The following is a 24,173-nucleotide window of genomic DNA, read 5'->3' as shown; positions in this document are numbered from 1 at the left end:
TTTAAAAGTACACACATTTCTATCACAGATATAGTCTACTTGTCACTTGAGCTACAAATTTAACAAGTTATGCATTTTTAAATTTTCCAGACAAAAACCTAACCGAACACTTACTTTTAAAAACTATGTAACTTTCCAAAGACATACCTCTTGTATGTAGTTATTTTTCTCCAAGATAGAAAGAGCAACAGCTGCACACTCCAGTGTAGAAAGGCACCTATTTGTTGGTTGCGCCCGAATTACATACTGACTAGAAATGCTAGTTTTTAATTGCACCTGAAACCAAAAACAGAATAGAATGCAATTTTCATTTTAGGTTTAAAACATAAGGTCTGTATTTTAAATACTAATTACTCTAATTTCCTTCCAAAATCACTAGTTTATAAATATTAAATGTATCAATATCTTCTTTACATAAATCTTTTCATTATTGTTCTGTCAAAAAGAAGATAGTTACGCATTTAATAAAGAGGATACATTCAAAATATATACAAATTCCTACAAATCAAAAATAATAAGACTAATAACACCCTCCTTGTGGGCAAAAGAGTAAACAGACACATCACAAGAGAATATATACAAGTACAAATAGGTACATGTAAAGGGGCTCAACATGATTTAATATAAATTAAAATCACAATAAGATAACATTTCATACTCGCTACTGTTATTGTTGCTTTTAGTCATTAAATTGTGTCCAGCTCCTTTGTGACCACATGGACTATAGCCCTCCAGGATCCTCTATCCATGGGATTTCCAAGGCAAGAATACTAGGGTGCATTGATATTTCCTCCTCCAGGGGATCTTCCCAACCCAGGGACTGAACCTGTGTCTCCTGCATTAGCAGGCAGGTTCTATTCCACTGAACCACCAGAGAAGCCCCCTTTCACAACAATTAGAACAGTTAAAATAAAAAAGACTAACACCACCAAATCGGGATGCAGCAAACGAAACTCTCATACATTGAATTAGGAGTGAAAATGGTTTAATCACTTTGGAGAACTGACAACTGGGATTTTTTGTTTTACAGTTTATTCTTCCACTATTTTTTTAAATGTCTTTGAGGTCTCCTGTTGTATCTTTTCTAAACAATTATTTTTTTAAATTTATTTTTGATTGTGTTGGGTCTGTTGTTACATACAGGTTTTCTCTAGCTGCAGAGAGTGGGGCCTATTCTCTAATTTCACTGCAAAGCCTTCTCATTGTGCTGGCTTCTCTTGTTGCAGAGCACATGCTCTAGGCGCACAGGCTTCAGCAGTTGTGGCTCGTGGGCTCAGCAGTTGTGGCTCAAGGCACGGCGTGGTTGATCCACAGCACGTGGAATCTTCCCAGACAAGGAGCTGAACCCACGTCCTCTTCATTGGCAGGCAAATTCCCAGCCACTATACCACCAGGGAAGTCCCTTCCATTATTTTTTAAACTGGTTAAGTGTATGTCTGTGTGGATGTGAATGCATATAAACACACAGACATATACATACATATCCTCTTTTTAGATAAAAGTAGTAGCATACTACAAATACTTTTCTCCATCAAGATAATATTCTAGCTGAGACAGAGTCATACATGAAAAAAGCAATAGAAAAATGAATGTCAGAATTTTGGCTCTTTGATTTCTACTTTAATTACATGAAACTCAAGCATTATCCTATACTCAGAAAGCTATATCCTAAGCCCATATGGTTCCTTCACTCTTCTTTCTGTAAAGAATTCTCTGCAACTTGTTTCCTTTCCTTCCTCAAAAAGAGATAAAGGAAAGAGGGGGGAGGGAGAGAAGTGGGGAAATAAAGTGAGAAATAAAGTGCGTAGAGATTCACTACAGAATGTATGTGATTTTGAAATACATATTTGACTAATTATGTTTTAGATATGATCATATTAAAATCACCTCACATTTTAACCAAAGGACAAGATAAAAAATAGATGCAGCAAGGGAAAGAAATAGAAGAAAATGGTTGAGAAACATCTATAATTATAACAGAAAGCCTATGATTAAATAGCTGTATAAAAATTCATAATGCTGATTAACTGTAATTACTAACAGCTTTGATTATTTCATCAGGTCAATGTACTAAAACAGAGTAAAGCCAACTACTGCTTTCAATACTCATTTCCAAGTTATCAGTGGAGGAGTTTATAACAGACATCTGATTAAAACAAAACCTATGGGAAACATGCAAAATTCACAGTGAATTTTGTTTATTGGAATTAATTTTATCTTTGAAAGAAAATGGGGGGCAGTTTTATTTCTTACTATGGCTCACATAGCTGTATGAAAACAGAGTTTGAAATCTGTCATCTGTTAAAAAATTTCAGAATATCCTTCACAAATCATCTCTCCAGGGATTATTCAGTAACTGGATATATTAAAAGAGTATACATAACTACTATCTGTTATATTAGTAGCATATATGTTATTAAAACATTATAATATGATCTCACAGCTTTTCTTTTTATACTTATGTGCTACAACACCTTCAACACATGCTTAATTCAATAAGTAAATGAGCAAAACCAAAAAGAAAACCTGTTGACCCATCTTCTTGAGAAATCACAAGCATCATAATAATTTTTAGAAACAGCCTCATCAGCATGAATAAGAGGTCAAGAAAATCCATGGCAAAATTAGCTATTCCAAGAAAGAAAAAAATGAACATATAATAAAAGTATGTTATGTAGAAAGAGGAACTACTAAAGGGATCAAGACTACTATATCAAAGTTGATAATAATTAATTTCAGTCAAGTCACTTAGTTTTTCAGTTCCTGCTCACCTGATAAAAAATCAGATAGCTAGACATGATGGTATTAAAACCTATGTTTAGTGATGAATCCCAAGATCATATAATATATATGCAATTATAATTCTATATTAATTACAGGTCATTATGATTAATGTGTATATTATACATCATATATTATGTATAATCATTATATATAATCTTCATTTTCAATTTTTGGAAGCCATGTTTATGCAAAGAATGTTTCACTACTTTTGATCTTGGAAGTTGGTTGTCCGAGGGTAGACGCTGTCTAAGGACTCTTAATATGACTTCTTTAGGAACAGGAGTACGACTAGCGAGTTTAGAATTCTACTGGAACAGGTTGTAAGACTATCGCTTCCACTTTAGAAACAGGCAACTTATCCAAACCTTACTCCTAAGACGTAGCTTCAGTCTTTTCCACTGATTCTCTGCATTAGCTATGATTCCAATTCCTTAAAACCTCATAAAATCCTTTTTTCTCTTCCATTAAGTGTATATTTAATATATAAGAATACCAGATAACAGCTCAACAGCTATGATCACTGTTCAGATACCTTTTTAAAGGGTCTGTTCAAACATTTCTTTGCCAACAAAGGTCTGTCTAGTCAAGACTCTGGTTTTTCCAGTAGTCATGTATGGATGTGAGATTTGGACTATAAAGAAAGCTGAGAACAGAAGAATTGATGCTTTTGAACTATGGTGTTGGAGAAGACTCTTGAGAGTCCCTTGGACTACAAGGAGATCCAACCAGCCCATCCTAGGGGAGATCAGTCCTGGGTGTTCACTGAAAGGACTGATGTTGAAGCTGAAACTTCAATACTTTGCCCACCTGATGAGAAGAGCTAATTCACTGGAAAAGACTCTGATGCTGGAAAAGATTGAGGGCAGGAGGAGAAGGGAACAACAGTGGATGAGATGGTTGGATGGCATCACCGATTCAATGGACATGAGTGTGGGTGAACTTCGGGAGTTGGTGATGGCCAGGGAGGACTGGCATGCTGTGGGTCATGGGGTCGCAAAGAGTCAGACACAACTGAGCGACTGAACTGAACTGAACTGAACTGAACAGCTTTCTTAAAACCATAGCCTTGACTAGATGGACCTTTGTTGGCAAAGTAATGTCTCTGCTTTTTAATATGCTGTCTAGGTTGGTCATAGCTTTTATTCCAAGGAGCAAGTGTCTTTTGATTTTCCTGGATGCAGTTACCATCTGAAGTGATTTTGAGCCCAGAAAAATAGTCAGCCACTGTTTCCACTGTTTCCCATCTATTTGCCATGAAGTGATGGGACAAGATGCCATGATCTTCGTTTTCTGAATGTTGAGTTTTAAACCAACTTTTTCACTCTCCTCTTTGACTTTCATCAAGAGGCTCTTAAGTTCTTCACTTTCTGCCATAAGGGTGTGTCATCTGCATATCTGAGATTATTGATATTTCTCCTGGCAATCTTGGTTCCAGCTTGTATTTCATCCAGCCCAGTGTTTCTTTTTTTTTTTTAATTTTTGTTTTTACTTTATTTTACAATACCGTATTGGTTTTGCCATACATTGACATGAATCCAACACAGGTGTACATGCGTTCCCAAACATGAACCCCCCTCCCTCCTCCCTCCCCATAACATCTCTCTGGGTCATCCCCATGCCCCAGCCCCAAGCATGCTGTATCCTGCGTCAGACATAGACTGCAGATTCGATTCTTACATGATAGTACACATTTCAATGCCATTCTCCCAAATCATCCCACCCTCTCCCTCTCCCTCTGAGTCCAAAAGTCTGCTATACACATCTGTGTCTTTTTTGCTGTCTTGCATACAGGGTCATCATTGCCATCTTTCTAAATTCCATATATATGTGTTAGTATAATGTATTGGTGTTTTTCTTTCTGGCTTACTTCACTCTGTATAATCGGCTCCAGTTTCACCCATCTCATCAGAACTGATTCAAATGTATTAACGGCTGAGTAATACTCCATTGTGTATATGTACCACAGCTTTCTTATCCATTCATCTGCTGATGGACATCTAGGTTGTTTCCATGTCCTGGCTATTATAAACAATGCTGCGATGAACATTGGGGTACATGTGTCTCTTTCCATTCTGGTTTCCTTGGTGTGTATGCCCAGAAGTGGGATTGCTGGGTCATAAGGTAGTTCTATTTGCAATTTTTTAAGGAATCTCCACACTGTTCTCCATAGTGGCTGTACTAGTTTGCATTCCCACCGACAGTGTAAGAGGGTTCCCTTTTCTCCACACCCTCTCCAGCATTTATTGCTTGCAGATTTTTGGATCTCAGCCATTCTGACTGGTGTGAAGTGGTACCTCATTGTGGTTTTGATTTGCATTTCTCTAATAATGAGTGATGCTGAGCATCTTTTCATGTGTTTGTTAGCCATCCGTATGTTTTCTTTGGAGAAATGTCTATTTAGTTCTTTGGCCCATTTTTTGATTGGGTCGTTTATTTTTCTGGAATTGAGCTGCATAAGTTGCTTGTATATTTTTGAGATTAGTTGTTTGTCAGTTGCTTCATTTGCTATTATTTTCTCCCATTCAGAAGGCTGTCTTTTCCCCTTGCTTATATTTTCCTTTGTTGTGCAGAAGCTTTTAATATTAATTAGATCCCATTTGTTTATTTTTGCTTTTATTTCCAGAATTCTGGGAGGTGGATCATAGAGGATCCTGCTGTGATTTATGTCAGAGAGTGTTTTGCCTATGTTCTCCCCTAGGAGTTTTATAGTTCCTGGTCTTACATTTAGATCTTTAATCCATTTTGAGTTTATTTTTGTGTGCGGTGTTAGAAAGTGATCTAATTTCATTCTTTTACAAGTGGTTGACCAGTTTTCCAGCACCACTTGTTAAAGAGACTGTCTTTACTCCATTGTATAGCCCAGTGTTTCTCATGATGTACTCTGCATATAAGTTAAAGAAGCAGGGTGACAATATACAGCCTTAACGTACTCCTTTTCCTAGTTGGCACCAGTCTGTTTTCCATGTTCAGTTGTAACTGTTGTTTCCTGACCTGCATACAAGTTTCTCAAGAGGCAAGTCAGGTGGTCTAGTATTCCCATCTCTTTCAGAATTTTCCACAGTTTGTTGTGATCCACACAGTCAAAGGCTTTGGCATAGTTAATAAAGCAGGAATAGATGTTTTTCTGGAACTCTCTTGCTGTTTCGATGATCCAACCAATGTTGGCAACTTGATCTCTGGTTCCTCTGCCTTTTCTAAATCCAGCTTGAACATCTGGAAGTTCACGGTTCATGTATCGCTGAAGCCTCACTTGGAGAATTTTGAGCATTACTTTGCTAGCATGTGAGATGAGTGCAATTGTGCAGTAGTTTGAGCATTCTTTGGCATTGCCTTTCTTTGGGATTGGAATGAAAACTGATCTTTTCCAATCCTGTGGCCACCGCTGAGTTTTCCAAATTTGCTGACATACTGAGGGCAGCACTTTCACAGCGGCACTCTAAAGCTGCACTCCTAAAGGATTCTAGAAAAATCAATCTATTTTGTAGGCTTTCTGAAACAACCCTAATCTAGAACAAGCTGAAATAAACTTTTTAGTGACATTCTGAATTCCTTACCAGTGGAAGATACACATAAAAACCCTCCTTTCTGAAGCTACCTTTCTTCTATGATCTTTCATAAACAGGATTCATTATCTGAGCTTAGGATCTGCCCTTTGAAGGCAAGGTGCTATATGTTTTCTTCTGGTCCCAATTCTTCAACCCACTTCATTTATTTCCTCAGTTTAGTTCAACACTATGTTCTCATAGTGATAAGGGTCCAGCTTTGACATCAGAGAGTTGCCAATATGAACACAGACTTAGCCACTTACATGCACAGTGTCATGCACTTGGACAATAACTGCTTTTCTAGAAAATGTACATGTATTGTCTCATTCAATTCTCACAAAGACCTTATGAAGTAAGTACTGGTATTATCTCAATTTTACAGATGAGGAAAATAAAGTACACTGAGGTGAAGTAACTTACCCAAGGTTCCAAAATCAATCATGGTAAAAGAGATAAATGAATTTATAAAGTCTTATTCAAGACCCTGAGCTCTTTATAACTAGGTTAATAATTAAATGGATGAATTCTTCAGCAAATCCCAACAAACAAAACAAAGCTATTCTGATGGAAAACAAGACTGAGGCACTCCTGAGGAATTTTATGATTCGGATTCATGCTAATATATGGCAAAACCAATACAGTATTGTAAAGAAAAATAAATAAATAAAATAAAGAGCAAAAAAAATAATAATAAAAGATAAAAATAAATAAAAAAACAACAGTACAGGGGAGGAGTCCTCTCAACAGTGAAAGTTTCTCAATAAATATCACTATCTGTGGTCTTGCTCCAACCTCATCACACTATGAAGTCTGTACACTTTTTCTAAAACTTAAGATTCCAAGCATACTAAAAGGATATATATATTAAAAAGACATATATAAAAGACAGAATATTAAAAAGCAGAGACATTATTTTGCCAACAAAGGGCCGTCTAGTCAAAGCTATGGTTTTTCCAGTATCACATATGGATGTGAGAGCTGGACCGTGAAGAAAGCTGAGCACCGAAGAATTGATGCTTTTGAACTGCAGTGTTGGAGAAGACTCTTGAGAGTCCCTTGGACTGCAAGGAGATCCAACCAGTTCACCCTAAAGGAGATCAGTCCTGAATACTCACTGGAAGGACGGATGCTGAAGCGGAAACTTCAATACTTTGGCAACCTGATGCAAAGAACTGAACCATTTGAAAATACCCTGATGCTGGGAAAGATCAAGGGCAGGAGGAGAAGGGGATGACAGAGGATGAGATGGTTGGATGACATCACCGACTCAATGGACATGAGTTTGAGTAAACTCCGGGAGTTAGTGATGGACAGGGAGGCCTGGCGTGCTGCAGTCCATGTTGTAGCAAAAAGTAGCACACGACGGAGCGACTGAACTGAACTGAAAGATTCCAAGGTTAATGCTGAAATTCAGAAAACTTGATAAAAATAAATTTAAAGGGAGCATTAGTTATAGATTAAATGATAATATTAGTGCTACTTCTAAAACACATTATTGTTTAATTTTTTTCTGAGTTGACCAGAGAAAATTCACCTCTTAAGTTTCCATGGTAAAGCACAATTCCAAAATTACTAAAAAACTTGTGGAACACATCGGGTTTAAAATTTAGTGCTTTCTTATACATTAAAGTGATAATAAAGTTACACCACGCTTCTTCAACATACAAAAACTTTGATGTTAAAATGCAAACATACAATTCAGAAGTCTAAAAATTAAGCAGTTAAAAACTTCAAACTTAAGCAAATCCAAATAATGATACAAATTTAAAATTTTATTCAGTGACATATTTAATCATATATATCATTTATATATTTCATTTATATTAAATATTTGTTTATATAATATTTATATATAAATATATATTATATATTTAGTCATTTAGACATATCTTGACTAGTGCTTTTTCCTAATAATACAAATATTTAATCTACCATTGTTTTTCACATAACTCCAAGTAATGTATATCTGAAGTCACTAAGAACCATGGGTATGGAAACATCTAGAGAAAGAAAATAAAAACACATAGATTCATGAGATCACAGAATAGGAAGTTATCATTATAAGTCAAATAGTCTATCTCCTTATTCTAAGATATAATTATTCTTTTAAAACATTAGATTGACAGAATTAATATAAACTTTAAAATAATACTGAAATATAATTTATCTTAAATAAATAATTTATTCTGAGTTTCAAAGCCTCTTCTTTAAAAAAAAAAAAAAAAGAATTAATAGAGGCACAAAAAAACTTTTCCACAACCTTGAATTAAAATTGATGGTTACAGTCTAGGATACGAAAGCAACCTAGATGTCCATTGACAGATGAATGGATAAGGAAGCTGTTATATACAATGGAACATTGCTCAGCCATAAAAAGGAACAAAGGTCAATCAGATGAACTGAGGTAGATGAACCTAGAGCCTGTCATACAGAGTGAAATAAGTGAGAAAGAGAAAAACAAATTTTGCATATTAACGCATATATATTGAATCTAGAAAACACAGCACTGATGAACTTATTTGCAGGCAAGAATAGAGATGCAGACGTAGGAGAAAGCAGCACTGACATGTATACACTGCCATGTGTCCAACAGACAGCTAGTGGAAAGCTGCTGCGGAGCCCAGCGAGCCCAGCCTGGTGCTCTGCTCTGTAACGACCCAGAGGAGAGGGATGGGCAGCGAGAGGAAGAGTCAAGAGGGAAGGGATATACACATAGTTATGACTGGTTCATGCTGTTGTACAGCAGAAACCAACACAACATTGTAAAGAATTAGCCATCAATTTTTAAAAATAAACTTTTAAAAACTATAAAAAGAAATGATTGGTTACAATAACTCTTTAGAAGACTACAGTAAATTAACAAAATTTTATACCATTAAACAGGCCAGAGAGAAGAATGTCACTACAGATTACAAGCTTTATCATTACTTTCTGCTGCCCAAATATCTATTTTTTCCAGCAATACTTAATGGAGACAAGTCTCTGTTGAGCAATGCTATAGAAACTAACTTTTGGAACATCTAAAAAGGAAATTGTCCAACCTAACCATATCTACGGGTATGTATTTATTCATATTGTGCTTACATCAATTTATATCATTTATTAGGAAATAGAACAGAAACTGATTTAGGATATTAGAAATTGATTTCCTAGTCTCATCTAAGTAATAACCAATTTTATAATGTCTTGCGAGTGAAACATTTTTTTACCAAAGATAAATTTCATTTAACAAAGCTGTCATGGCTTCATAAACAGCTACTGGAAAATGAATCATAAATTAGCCTAGGTGTGAAATAAAGCACATATTATGCAATTACCTCATAAGTTCAACCTGTCACATAAAACTTTTATTTTAAAATTTACTGAGTTAAAACTGTACACTTTTTCATTTTATTAAAAACACTTTTCTATAACCTTGAATTAAAATAATGTGCATGAATGGAGAGGTAGAAAAACACCACACTAAAAGCTTAAGACAGGAAATTAGACTTATATAATTTAACTCTGCATAACAGTATGACCTCAAACAAGACTTAAACTCTGAGAGTCTAAAACTTAAACAATCTTAAAGAATAATTGTGCTTTATGGCACTAATACATGTGAAGTGTTCAGCAATGGCTGCCATATAGTATGTACTTGATTACAGACAAAGATGTTATGAGGATGGTACTGACGCTACTGATGTTAACAAGGGTAGTGTTAGTGATGATTCACAATTCTTTCTTCACAATTTATTGAGTAAGTGTGAAGCAACGCAGCTTTTCTGCAATAAAGCCAGATGAGTAGTTTGATCAACAGTGTAGGATAAGATAAAACTTATTAGCAGAATGTCAACTTTTACAAGATGGAAGAAGAAAAGGTATTGAAGAGGCAGAGAAAAAGCAGTCTTAGGAGCAAAAGAAAGAACCAGAAGACAGCTTCACTGAATACCAGAAAAGAACAAGTTACTGACAAAGAATTAATTATCAAAGATAACCCAATCAAAAAGTGGGTAGAAGCACTGAATAGATGGTTTTCTAAACAAGATGTACAGATGTCTAACAGGTACACGAAAAGACATTCAACACTGCTAATTATTAGAGAAATGCAAATAAAAACCACAATGAGATTTCACCTCTCACTTGTCAGGATGGCTATCATTAAAAAGTCTACAAATAACAAATGTTGGCCAGGATGGGAAGAAAAGGAAACACTTGTGCACTGTCAGTGAGAATGTAAATTGGTGCAGTCACTGTGCAAAACAGTATGGAAAATCCTCAATAAATTAAAAAACAGAACTATCATATGATCCAGCAATTCCACTCCTGAGTATATATATATCCAAAGAAAATAAAAACACTAATTTGAAAAGATACATGCACTGCACCTCAAAATTCACAGCAGCATTATTTACAATAGCAAAGATATGTAAACACCCTAAGTAACCAGTATCCAACAACATATAAACGGATAAAGAAGATGCTATAGCCAGATAGTTGGATATATATATATATATATATATATATATACACACACACACACACACACACAATATAATATTGCTGCTGCTGCTAAGTCACTTCAGTCGTGTCTGACTCTATGTGACCCCATAGACAGCAGCCCAACAGGCTCCCCCGTCCCTGGGATTCTCCAGGCAAGAACACTGGAGTGGGTTGCCATTTCCTCCTCCAATGCATGAAAGTGAAAAGTGAAAGTGAAGTCGCTCAGTCATGTCCGACTCTCAGCGACCCCATGGACTGCAGCCTATCAGGCTCCTCCACCCATGGGATTTTCCAGGCAAGAGTACTGGAGTGGGGTGCCATTTCCCTCAGCAATAAAAAAGAATTCTGCTACTTACAACAATGTGGACCTATGAAGTATTTTTCTTTAAAAAAATTTTTTTACTTATTTAGTTTAATTAGAGGCTAATTACTTTACAATATCGTGGTGGTTTCCACCATACAGTCACATGAATCAGCCATGGGTGTACACGGGTCCCCCTGACCCTGAACCCCCCTTCCACCTCCTCCCCATCCCACCCCTCTGGCTTGTCCCAGTGCACTAGCTTTGAGTGCCCTGTTTCATGCATAGAACTTAGACTGCTCATCTATTTCATATGGCAATATACACGTTTCAGTGCTATTCTCTTAAATCATCCCACCCTCGCCTTCTCCCACAGAGTCCAAAAGTCTGTTCTTTATAGTTGTATCTCTTTTGCTGTCTTGCATATAGAGTTGTCGTTACCATCTTTCTAAATGCCATATATATGCATTAGTATACTGTATTGGTATTTTTCTTTCTGACTTACTTCACTATGTATAACAGGCTCCAGTTTCATCCACCTCATTAAAACTTATTCAAGCGCATTCTTTTGAACAACTGAATAATATTCCATTGTGTATATGTACCACAGCTTTCTTATCAATTCATCTGCCAATGGACATCTAGGTTGCTTCCATATCCTAGCTATTGTAAACAGTGCTTCAGTCAATGTTGGAGTACTGGTGCCTCTTTCAATTCTGGTTTCCTCAGTGCATATGCCCAGAGGTGGGATTGCTGGGTCATATGGCAGTTCTATTTCCAGTTTTTTAAGGAATCTCCACACTGTTCTCCATAGTGGCTGTACTAGTTTACATTCCTACCAACAGTATAAGAGGGTTCCCTCTGCAGCATTTATTGTTTGCAAACTTTTGGATCGCAGCCATTCTGACCAGCATGAGATGGTACGTCACTGTGGTTTTGACTTGCATTTCTCTGATAATGAGTGATGTTGAGCATCTTTTCATGTGTTTGTTAGCCATCTGTATGTCTTCTTTGGAGAAATGTCTGTTTAGTTCTTTGGCCCACTTTTTGATTGGGTTGTTTGTTTTTCTGGTATTGAGCTGCATGAGCTGCTGTATATTTTTGAGATTAGTTGTTTGTCAGTTGCTTCGTTTGCTATTATTTTCTCTCATTCTGAAGGCTGTCTTTTCACCTTGCTAATAGTTTCTTTTGTTGTGCAGAAGCTTTTAATTTTAATTAGGTCCCATTTGTTTATTTTTGCTTTTATTTCCGTTATTCTGGGAGGTGGGTCATAGAGGACCCTGCTGTGATTTATGTCAGAGAGTGTTTTGCCTATATTTTCCTCTAGGAGTTTTATAGTTTCTGGTCTTACATTTAGATCTTCAATCCATTTTGAGTTTATTTTTGTGTATGGTGTTAGAAAGTGTTCTAGTTTCATTCTTCTGCAAGTGGTTGACCAGTTTTCCCAGCACCACTTTGTTAAAGAGATTGTCTTTTCTCCATTGTATATTCTTGCCGGCTTTGTCAAAGATGAGGTGTCCATAGGTACATGGATTTATCTCTGGGCTTTCTATTTTGTCCCATTGATCTATATTTCTGCCTTTGTTGCCACCTCTTCTTAATATCTTCTGCTACTGTTAGGTCCATACCATCTGTCCTTTATTGCACCCATCTTTGCATGAAATGTTTCCTTGGTATCTCTAGTTTTCTTGAAGAGATCTCTACTCTCCCATTTTATTGTTTTCCTCTATTTCTTTGCATTGATCACTGAGGAAGGCTTCCCTCATAGCTCCCAGAATGGCTACCCCTCCAGTATTCTGCCATGGTGAATTCCACAGACAGAGGAGCCTGGGGAGCTACAGTCCATGGGGTCACAAAAAGTCAAACGGAACTGAGGGACTTTCACTTCCACTTTCTTCTGGTAGAAGTATTTAAAATTTTAGCCAATCCATTCTTTAACTGAGATGTTTGTTCTCTTATTACTGAATGCTAAAGGTTCATTACATATTATGAATACAGCTCTTTTTTCCAATCTATTCTTTGCAAATATTCTCTCTCAGTCTGTGGTTTTTCTTTTCATTCTCTTAATAGTGACTTTTGAAAAGCAGAAGCTTTTATTCTGAGGAAAGTACAAGACAATCATCTGTTTTTTTATAGACAGTGCTTTGGGTGAAATCTTGAGCACACCTAAGGTAATAAAGAAAATTCCTCCCAGGGCTATGGCCCTTTTCTCACAGTTACCTCCCTGCATTAACAGGCCTCAAGAACAGAAACTAGCACAGCAAAGCTTTTGCCAGAAAATTAAGGAAAAAATTGAATAGGAAAAACAAATGACAAAGGAAGCATAATTTAACATCACTAATAAATTACATACATCCATTCCTAAGAATTGCGGCAGTTAAAATAAATACAGAAGCTATTTACCTATAGATACAAGTAAGTCCTAAAATAACTTGTTAAATGAAAGAAGCAAAGATTAGAGCAGCAGGTATCTACCACATATTGAGGAAAGGGAGGATTTAGTTGTATATAAATAAAGTAATCTGGAAAAATGCATAAGAACTTGATATATTGGTTACCTCTCAGAATGATAAAAGGGCATATGGGGTATAGAGGCCAGAGGAAGACTTTTTACTCTGAACTCTTTCATATCTTTTAAACTTTCAGCCATGTGAATATATTACTTTTATAAAAAATTAAATTCCTAAACATGAATTATAATTATAGTCTTTTCAACAATCATTTAATTACTGTGATACAAGAAAGTGATTACATCATTGCTAAGACTAAAATTTATCCCTTAAAAAATACGATTTTTTCAGAAAGAATTAAGACCTTAATTCAGTTGTCTATTGAAACTCAAGATCCTCTAGCTTCAGAAATATATTCTACATTCTATTACTATCTGGTAATATGAAGCAAAGTTATTAACTAAGGAAAAAGTAAATGACTTGGGCAAGCCCTAGTTATCCAATGACATTATACATAATATCAGTAAATAATACTTAGTAGGTACACACTATAAGCCAGGAGCTATGCTAAATGCTTTGTGTGTGTTATCTCATTTAAATGTCACAAAAATCTATTATGTAAATGACATTATTATTTCTATTTTCCAAATGAAGACTCTAAGAGCAGAGATAACCTGTCATGTCAAATGGTAAGCAGTTGTGGAGCCAAGTATAAAGTCAGGCAGTCTGATGTCAAGAGTCTGAGCTGAGATACGCCATAAGGCCTGTGCCACACATTCCATTAAACAAGGTACTCTAAGTTTCCAAGAAGACAGCCTTGTATCTACTCTTTAGTAACTCATATTTTATAAACTCTAAAGCTGTTAGATTTTGAATTAATTCTTTTAAATTTCTATGTGTCTTTGAAAACTGGTGGACCTCACTTTTTAGGTAGAAGGTAATCCTTAGGATATAAATTGCAGCAAGTCATCAAAATGCAAAATCCCAATTTCACAAGTTTTGAGCCTTAATTACATGAATTACCTTCCTTAATTCATATGCCAAATGAAGGCATAGGAAGAAAGTGTTTTTAAAAACATATATAGTATATTATTATTATTCACAATTTGTATGGAAAGACAAAAAACCTCAAATAGCCAAAGCAATCTTGAGAAAGAAGAATGGAACTGGAGGAATCAACTTGCCTGACTTCAGACTATACTACAAAGCTACAGTCATCAAGACAGTATGGTACTGGCACAAAGACAGAAATATGGATCAATGGGACAAAATAGAAAGCCCAGAGATAAATCTACGCACCTATAGACACCTCATCTTTGACAAAGCTGGCAAGAATATACAATGGAGAAAAGACAATCTCTTTAACAAGTGGTGCTGGGAAAACTGGTCAACCAGTTGCAGAAGAATGAAACTAGAACACTTTCTAACACCATACACAAAAATAAACTCAAAATGGATTGAAGATCTAAATGTAAGACCAGAAACTATAAAACTCCTAGAGGAAAATATAGGCAAAACACTCTCTGACATAAATCACAGCAGGGTCCTCTATGAATATTCTTGGAGGTCCTCCACCTCCCAGAATAACGGAAATAAAAGCAAAAATAAACAAATGGGACCTAATTAAAATTAAAAGCTTCTGCACAACAAAGGAAAATATAAGCAAAGTGAAAAGACAGCCTTCGGAATGGGAGAAAATAATAGCAAACAAAGCAACTGACAAAGAGTTAATCTCAAAAATATACAAGCAACTCCTATAGCTCAATTCCAGAAAAATAAATGACCCAATCAAAAACTGGGTCAAAGAACCAAACAGACATTTCTCCAAAGAAGACATACAGATGGCTAACAAACACATGAAAAGATGCTCAACATCACTCATTATCAGAGAAATGCAAATCAAAACCACAATGAGGTACCATTTCAGGCCAGTCAGAATGGCTGTTACCAAAAAGTCTACAAGCAATAAATGCTGGAGAGGGTGTGGAGAAACGGGAACCCTCTTACACTGTTGGTAGGAATGTAAACTAGTACAGCCACTTGGAAATAGAACTGCCATATGACCCAGCAATCCCACTGCTAGGCATACACACCGAGGAAACCAGAATTTAAAGAGACACGTGTACCCCAATGTTCATCGCAGCACTGTTTATAATAGCCAGGACATGGAAGCAACCTAGATGTCCATCAGCAGACGAATGGATAAGAAAGCTGTGGTACATATACACAATGGAGTATTACTCAGCCATGAAAAAGAATACATTTGAATCAGTTCTGATGAGGTGGATGAAACTGGAACTGATTATACAGAGTGAAGTAAGCCAGAGAGAAAACACCAATACAGTATACTAATGCATATATATGGAATTAAGAAAGATGGTAACAATAACCTTGTATACAAGACAGCAAAAGAGACACAGATGTATAGAACAGTCTTTTGGACTCTGTGGGAGAGGGAGAGGGTGAGATGATTTGGGAGAATGGCATTGAAACATGTATAATATCATATAAGAAACAAATCATCAGTCTAGGTTTGATGCAGGATATAGGATGCTTGGGGCTGGTGCACTGGGATGACCCAGAGGGATGGTATGGGGAGGGAGGTGGGGGGGGGTCAGGATTGGGAACAGGTGTACACCCATGGCATATTCATGTTGATGTATGGCAAAACCATTACAATATTGTAAAAAAAAAAAGTTATTTAGAAAGATAGTAACAATAACCCTGTATGTGAGACAGCAAAAGAGACAAAGATGTATAGAACAGTCTTTTGGACTCTGTGCCAGAGGGCAAGGGTGGGATGATTTGGGAGAATGGCACTGAAACATGATAATTATCATATTTGAAATGAATCGCCAGTACAAGTTCGATGCATGATACAGGGTGCTCAGGGCTGGTGCACTGGGATGACCCAGAGGGATGGGATGGGGAGGGAGGTGGGAGGGGGGTTCAGGATGGGGAACACATGTACATCCATGGTGGATTCATGTCAATGTATGGCAAAACCAATACAATATTGTAAAGTAAAAATAAATAAATAAATAAATAAAATAAAATTGCTAAGAGAGTAGATCCTAAGAATTCTAATCACAAGAAAAAAATTCTGTACCTGTGTAGAGGAATGGATATTAACTAGACTTACTGTGGACAGCACTTTGCAATATATACAAATATTGAATCATTATGCTATACACCTGAAACTAATATAACATGTCAATTACACCTCAATAAAAAACATTTTAAGGATAACAATTAACAATGAATTTTAATTAAGCAACAGATTAGATGTAACATAAGCCAGTCCTTAATAGCTCTATATAGACACAAGACAAAGTTTTTACAAAAATGTCTTAGCCAGTGAGTGCTCCCAACAGTGCTCTGATCATCAAGTGAAAAAATCAAGCTTTAGTGAAAGTTTTAAAGGCAATATAGCAAGAATATGCAAACACTCCCTGAAAATAAGTTTATGAAGAAAGCCAGAAGCCTCTACAAACATTTCCATATTCACCTTAGATTTATTCCTAGCAAATGTCAAGAGTCTGCTGTGTAAAATTCTTCTGAGGGAAGAGATAGTCATTCATTGCCAAATGGCCTGGATATATTAGAAATTCAGATTAAAAGGAGGCCAAGTTAATGTTTGCATTGGGCTTCCCAGGTGTCTCAGTGGTAAAGAATCTGCCTGCAAACACAGTAGATAAAGGAGACACAGGACCATTCTCTGGGTCGGGAAGAGCCCCTGGAGGAGGAAGAAATAGCGACTTACTATAGCATTCTTGCCTGTAAAATCCCAAGGCAGAGGAACCTGGCATGCTACAGTCCATGGGGTCACAAAAGAATCAGACATGACTGAGCATAGCAAGTTAGTGTCTGATTTACAATTCTTTCATTCCACAATTAGGTAAGTATGAAGTCCACCTGTGTATTTGGGAAAAGACCAATACTTTGATTTCTGTTTTCTTTTTGTCGTTTTTTTCTTTCTTGCATTTAAAGCAAAAAAGTATACTACTACAGAAACTAAGCAGATCAACTAAACTGAGAATAACAGCTAAGACAAACTGATGCAAAAGGCAGGTATAGGGGTGTATGTATACTGAGGTGGTAGTAAAAGAAATGACAAATAAATTACATTTAGAAATAAAACCTAATTAACTTAAATTATTATTTAGAGATTATTTTAAACTACATCTCATACTGGCAAGAGATGATGTATGTTTTCCTTTTTCATTTTTACTTTTCACTTGGTGAACTAGACTGTAAGAAAGAATTATTAAACTATTTATATAGAGCAGTAGCTTTGAATGAACCAAGAAATGTATAAATAAGCATAGTTTTACAAGTAAACAACTGGTATATAGTAGACTGTAGTTATCTTAAGGGCTTTTGTTCTGCCCATTCATGATTCTAAATCATCCTGCTGATAGCAACACCCCAAGTTCCCTAAGGAATTTATTCCTAGTTCCTGCGGTACTTCTGTCAATAATGGTACCACCATCCACAACAACTCCAATGAAAGAACAACCCAGGATTCTACTCTGGGAAAGATAATTTCTCTTTCTATTATAATAAATAAAACCAGGGGAGACCACTTCCCACACACATCTTCCAGGGGCAGGGAGGAAGCTCATTCATAACAAGAGAAAAATCAAAACACAAAGGGAAGCAAATTCTCAAAAGATACTTCAGAACCAGATTCAGGCAAGTTAGAACCCACCCCCATCTATTCAGAGTTTCCCAGGAACATGACTTATATACTTTCTTTTGTTTAGCTTGAGTTGGATTTCTGTCATCCATGAGAACGACATGTTACATACAATTTATTTGTATCATATATTAAAACAAGGCTCCTAGGAAAGTCCACTATATAATAAAATAAATTTTCTTTCAGAAAAGCTGAGGAACAAAGTTAATAATTAAGTAAAAATCACCAAATATACAGGAAATGTTTTCAAGAAATGGGAGAAATACTAAAAACAAGCGAATTTTTTAATGTTACAGAAGACAGTTCAGACCTTACTATATAATCACTGTAATTACCAATATCATTTTATAACTACATATGTGTCTAAGGATATGTGTATAGTAACATTTAAAAATCAATCCACTTTTCAAAAAAATAAAAATCCACTTTTAATTCATCTCACCTATTTCTGTTTGTATATATTTATGTTTATATACATACATCACTTCACGGCAAAAAGATGGGGAAACAGTGGCCAACTTTATTTATCTGGGCTCCAAAATCATTGCAGATGGTGGTTGCAGCCATGAAAATTAAAAGATACATATTCCTTGGAAGGAAAGTTATGACCAACCTAGATAGCATATTAAAAGCAGAGACATCACTTTGTCAACAAAGGTCTGTCTAGTCAAGGCTATGGTTTTTCCAGTGGTCATGTATGGATGTGAGAGTTAGACTATAAAGAAAGCTGAGTGCCGAAGAATTGATGTTTTTGAACGGTGGTGTTGGAGAAGACTCTTGAGAGTCCTTTGGACTGCAAGGACGTCCAACTAGTCCATCCTAAATCAGTCCTGGGTGTTCATTGGAAGGACTGATGTTGAAGCTGAAACTCCAATACTTTGGCCACTTGATGCAAAGAGCTGACTCATTTGAAAAGACCTTGATGCTGGGAAACATTGAGGGCAGGAGGAGAAGGGGACGACAGAGGATGAGATGGCTGGATGGCATCACTGACTCAATGGACATGGGTTTGGGTGGACTCCAGGAGTTGATGATGGACAAGGAGGCCTGGCGTGCTGCAGTTCATGGGGTCACAAAGAATTGGACACAACTGAGGGACTGAACTGAACTGAACATATACAAAGTATATACTTATATACTGTATATACACCACATATAATTTACGTACAAAATATATTTATATGTTTTAAAAAGAGTAAATATACAGATTTCATTGGTTTTTTTTGCAACAACTTCTAGAAACGTATCTTTTCTAAGTCATACTCATATATTGGGGCTGAATACTATGATACTCTAAAAACCAATGCATATTATTGTTTTTACAATGATTCATATTTCCAAAATACATTAAGATGAAACTTATCAAGATATATAAAAAGAGTTTTTATAAATTATGTCATGTTTTAATTACTATTTTTTATTTCAAGCAAAAATATTTAGGAAAAAATCATCTTTCTGGTCTAGAGCTAGCAAAATTTCAATTCCAAAAAGTAAAACTTGAATATCTATTCCTTACTCTCAAAAGGTTTAGAAAAACATAATCATACAGAGACAGAGTGATATATGGCATAAAGTTAACAGCTGAGAGTATTTGAGGGAACTTTGTACTATTTGTGAAAATTTTCTGTAAGTTTGAAGTTATGTCAGCATCAAAGTTCACAACTTTGTATCTTGTCTATCAGATGATTATTAGAGTAAGTGATGATGCCATTAAAAGTACATTCTATTTTGTGAATTTTGTTTTTATACTGAAGACCCATTTTTGAGATTTCTGCCTTTATCTTATTAATTTCTAAGAACTCCAAGTTTATGAAGCCTTTTGCTGATTCATACTCTTCTCAAGAGCCATTTGCCTTTTCACTTTAGATTATGGTGATATTTTCCCCCATGGTAAACCTATGTGATGTTTCTTTTAGGCATTTTCTCCTATGTTCTGGTTGTGAGATACCCATTTAAAGGTTTAATATATAATCTACCTACATTTGCTTCTAGTTTAGAAAAACAAGAAGAGAAAAAGATGATAGAAAAGTATGGCATAGTAGGACTAGTAAAATTAATTTACCTATTTCCTTATCTGCTACTAAATTTAAGAGAGAAAAATAGTTTTGGTGAATTTTCATTTTTAAAATAGCTTTTAGTTTTTTTAATGTGACTATGTACTTCATTTCTGTGGTAGTCATGTAGTTACTGCAAAATGAAAGCTTAGAGTTGCAGACATGACATAACCGTGCACAAAAGAAAAAAAAATCAAATATTTGCACAAATGTTTTACAAATGTAACACTTTCATCAAACTTTTTTCTTTATACTAAGAAATATCTAAATGTAATGCAAACACACACTTCCCTGGTGGCTGAACAGTAAAGAATTTGCCTGCAATGCCAGAGACTTAGGTTTGATCCCTGAGTTGGGAAGATCTCCTGGAAAAGGGAATGTAAACATAAAATTTTACCTGAAATGTGCCACATTCTAACAGTATCTATGCCTTCAATGAGCTGGTTCTTGTGAACACACGGACTACTTCAGAAGTTAAATAAACCTATAGAAGCCATTATATATATATAAATATTCCAGATGAAAGTTTTCCATTTCAGAAGTGGTACAGTACTTTAAGACCATAGGCTGTGGCTCTAAACTAGGTAGATTCAAATCACAGTTGTGTTATGAAGTAGTTATATGATCTAAAGTGAAGTTAACTAATATAATTAACAATACTTACATCATAGAATCTGGGGAAAGATTAAACAGATTAATATATGTAAAGTACTTGGAAATAGTACTGGCCCATTCAAAGCATTCAACATATAAGCTGAGTTTCATCTAAAAACCATGCCCACATTTTAGTTTAAAGGAATGAAAACTATAAAGAATTTGAGATCAAAAAGCTCAGAATTAGGGTTTCACAGCTATTTTTCACTAAGTGCATGGCTTGTATAAACCCAAAAAGAGTGTAGAAAAGTATGTAAAAACTATTGAAAGTATAGGAATAATTTCATTAAAATATACAAATAGAAGTTTTTCATATACCTGTTTCAATATAAAATATCCTAAGTGTGCCAAAAATAAAAGCTTAAAGACAAAACTGCAAATAAACTTTAAAAAGATGAAAAGTAAACACTTTCATTGATAAACAGAGAACATAAATATTTTATACTCATAGAACATGCATAAAAATTTTCCATGTACTTGCCCTCATAAATATCATAAAATTATTCAAAATATTGTTGGCAATGGTATCATGATCCAACAAAATAAGAAATAAAATACTGACAAAAAATGTTAGAGCACTTGAGAATTAAGAACTCATTGTAGTTCATTAATAGAAATCAAAACAAATAAGAAATTATATCAATGTTACAGATAACAAAAAACACATCAATCCAAAGCCACAGAAAACAATGACAATTACACTAAGAAGAAATATTACAGTCTTCCTTTATTATTAAAGAAGAAACTAACTAATCTTGGTAAAGAAACATAGCACTAGTAAGCACAAATCTTACAAAATCAAAAAGAAGAAAATCTGAAAACATGAAATAAATGGATCAAGGGAAAAGCTCAAATTAATGAAGAAAGAATAAAGTTTAATAGTCATTAAAACAATCTAAAGGTTAATACTTCTGAAAGCTCAACAAATAGGGAAACCCTTTTTGAGTCTGTTCATGGGAAAAAGTGAGTATGTGAGACAGAAAGAGATTAGAAAAAAGTAAACATTCAAAAGCAATTTAAGTAAGTCCTTAAGAATATACAGGTACAGACGACCAATTTGTTAACCCAAGAGAAAGGAATAGTTCCCTTAAAAAGATAAGCTATTAAAAACCAAATCAAATAGAAGTAGAAAGCTTAAATAATTTTGATAAAAGAGTTTGAAAGAAGTATTTTCAAGTTATTTTAAAGTGACCAGAAAAAATAAAAAAATAAAAAAATAAAGTGACCAGGATCAGGTGGTTTTACCAGTAAGTTCCATGTAACTTTTAAGGAGCAAACTATTATTTAAACTATTCTAAGCCATAGAAAAATACTAAAATTTCTATTTGGTGAAGTGAACATTATATTAGTTCTCAAATATTGTAATAAAAGTACAAAAAATATATAAATTATAATTTAATGCCATTAACTAAAAATATAAACTTTGGCAATGTATCAAAAGAATACTGTAAGTGTTCATTCTAGTAACACAAGAACAATTTAACAGTTAGGAAATTTATCATCATCAATTACATCAACAAACTAAACTTTGATTTCATTATAAGATTATAATGATTATATGATTATAATCATGAAGGACCAAAAAAGCCCTTCATAAAAACTCAGTCATTTCCAATAGAAAAAAGGCAATTTAGTATCCCAAAAATATTTAAACATTTCTTAACAAAAACATTAATACACATAACGTAAATAATCCTTAGACTCTCCTGATTAAATGTTTGAGACTTTTAATACATCTAAATACCTAAACGATGGTGAAACTTGATGGTAGGAATTAAGAAATAAGGACAAATCTGAAATTTTCTACATATATATAAAACATACACAAGAGCATATTCATACCTATGTATAGACATGCTTATATATAAATACCATCAAATTCACATATAACAGCATACGTGTGTCCTCTCAGAAAATACATACTACACATAGAACTATACATTTGTATTTTCTCTAGGTCAAAATACTAGTGTACCTGTTTAGGCAGTCGGAACAAGGAATTCTTGTAGAAAATGTCCTTAGCCTGGCTCCACGTGCCATCGATGATGATTATTGTGGAAGGATAAACAGGAGAATCTAATATAAATTCTTCCAAACTAGCAGCTTCAGCCCCTGGATATAATATTAATGTATCAGACTTCCGACAAATAGTTGAAAGTTCAGGATCTCTGGAAATAAAAGCAAAAATAAACAAATGGGATCTAATTAAAATTAAAAGCTTCTGCACAACAAAGGGAACTATAAGCAAAGTGAAAAGACAGCCTTCGGAATGGGAGAAAATAATAGCAAATGAAGCAACTGACAAACAACTAATCTCAAAAATATACAAGTAACTTATGCAGCTCAATTTCAGAAAAATAAACGACCCAATCAAAAAATGGGCCAAAGGACTAAATAGACATTTCTCCAAAGAAGACATAAGGATGGCTAACAAACACATGAAAAGATGTTCAACATCACTCATTATCAGAGAAATGCAAATCAAAACCACAATGAGGTACCATCTCACACCAGTCAGAATGGCTGCGATCCAAAAGTCTACAAGCAATAAATGCTGGAGAGGGTGTGGAGAAAAAGGAACCCTCTTACACTGTTGGTGGGAATGTAAACTAGTAGAGCCACTATGGAGAACACTGTGGAGATTCCTTTAAAAATTGCAAATAGAACTGCCTTATGACCCAGCAATCCCACTGTTGGGCATACACACCAAGGAAACCAGAATTTAAAGAGACACGTGTACTCCAATGTTCATCGCAGCACTGTTTATAATAGCCAGGACATGGAAACAACCTAGATGTCCATCAGCAGACGAATGGATAAGAAAGCTGTGGTACATATAAACAATGGAGTATTACTCAGCCATGAAAAAGAATACATTTGAGTCAGTTCTGATGAGATGGATGAAACTGGAGCCAATTATACAGAGTGAAGTAAGCCAGAAAAACACCAATACAGTATACTAACACATATATATGGAATTTAGAAAGATGGTAATGATAACCCTGTATGTGAGACAGCAAAAGAGACACAGATGTATAGAATGGACTTTTGGACTCTGAGGGAGAGGGAGAGGGTGGGATGATTTGGGAGAATGGCATTGAAACATGTATACTATCATGTAAGAAACGAATCGCCAGTCTGTGTTCAATACAGGATACAGGATGCTTGGGGCTGGTGCACGGGGATAATCTGGAGAGATGATAT

The 24,173-nt window shown here is 35.2% G+C and overlaps 1 protein-coding gene across 2 annotated transcripts in view; it reads right to left on the bottom strand.

Moving 5' to 3' along the window:
• Positions 1 to 24,173, bottom strand: part of DTWD2 (DTW domain containing 2) — a 92,197-nt gene that overhangs the window by 25,961 nt on the left and 42,063 nt on the right. For both annotated transcript variants that reach the window (XM_004008691.6, XM_012178252.5), the window contains exons 4-5: positions 22,945 to 23,137; positions 148 to 276 (exon numbers count right to left, since the gene is read on the bottom strand). In XM_004008691.6, coding sequence (XP_004008740.1) covers positions 148 to 276; positions 22,945 to 23,137 — 322 coding nt within the window. The remainder of the gene's footprint in view (positions 1 to 147; positions 277 to 22,944; positions 23,138 to 24,173) is intronic.

Source organism: Ovis aries, chromosome 5 (assembly GCF_016772045.2).
Source record: "Ovis aries strain OAR_USU_Benz2616 breed Rambouillet chromosome 5, ARS-UI_Ramb_v3.0, whole genome shotgun sequence".
In the NCBI taxonomy this organism is placed as follows: domain Eukaryota; kingdom Metazoa; phylum Chordata; class Mammalia; order Artiodactyla; family Bovidae; genus Ovis; species Ovis aries.
The sequence above is the reverse complement of the archived record's forward strand: the minus strand, read 5'-3'. Positions and strand labels throughout refer to the sequence as shown.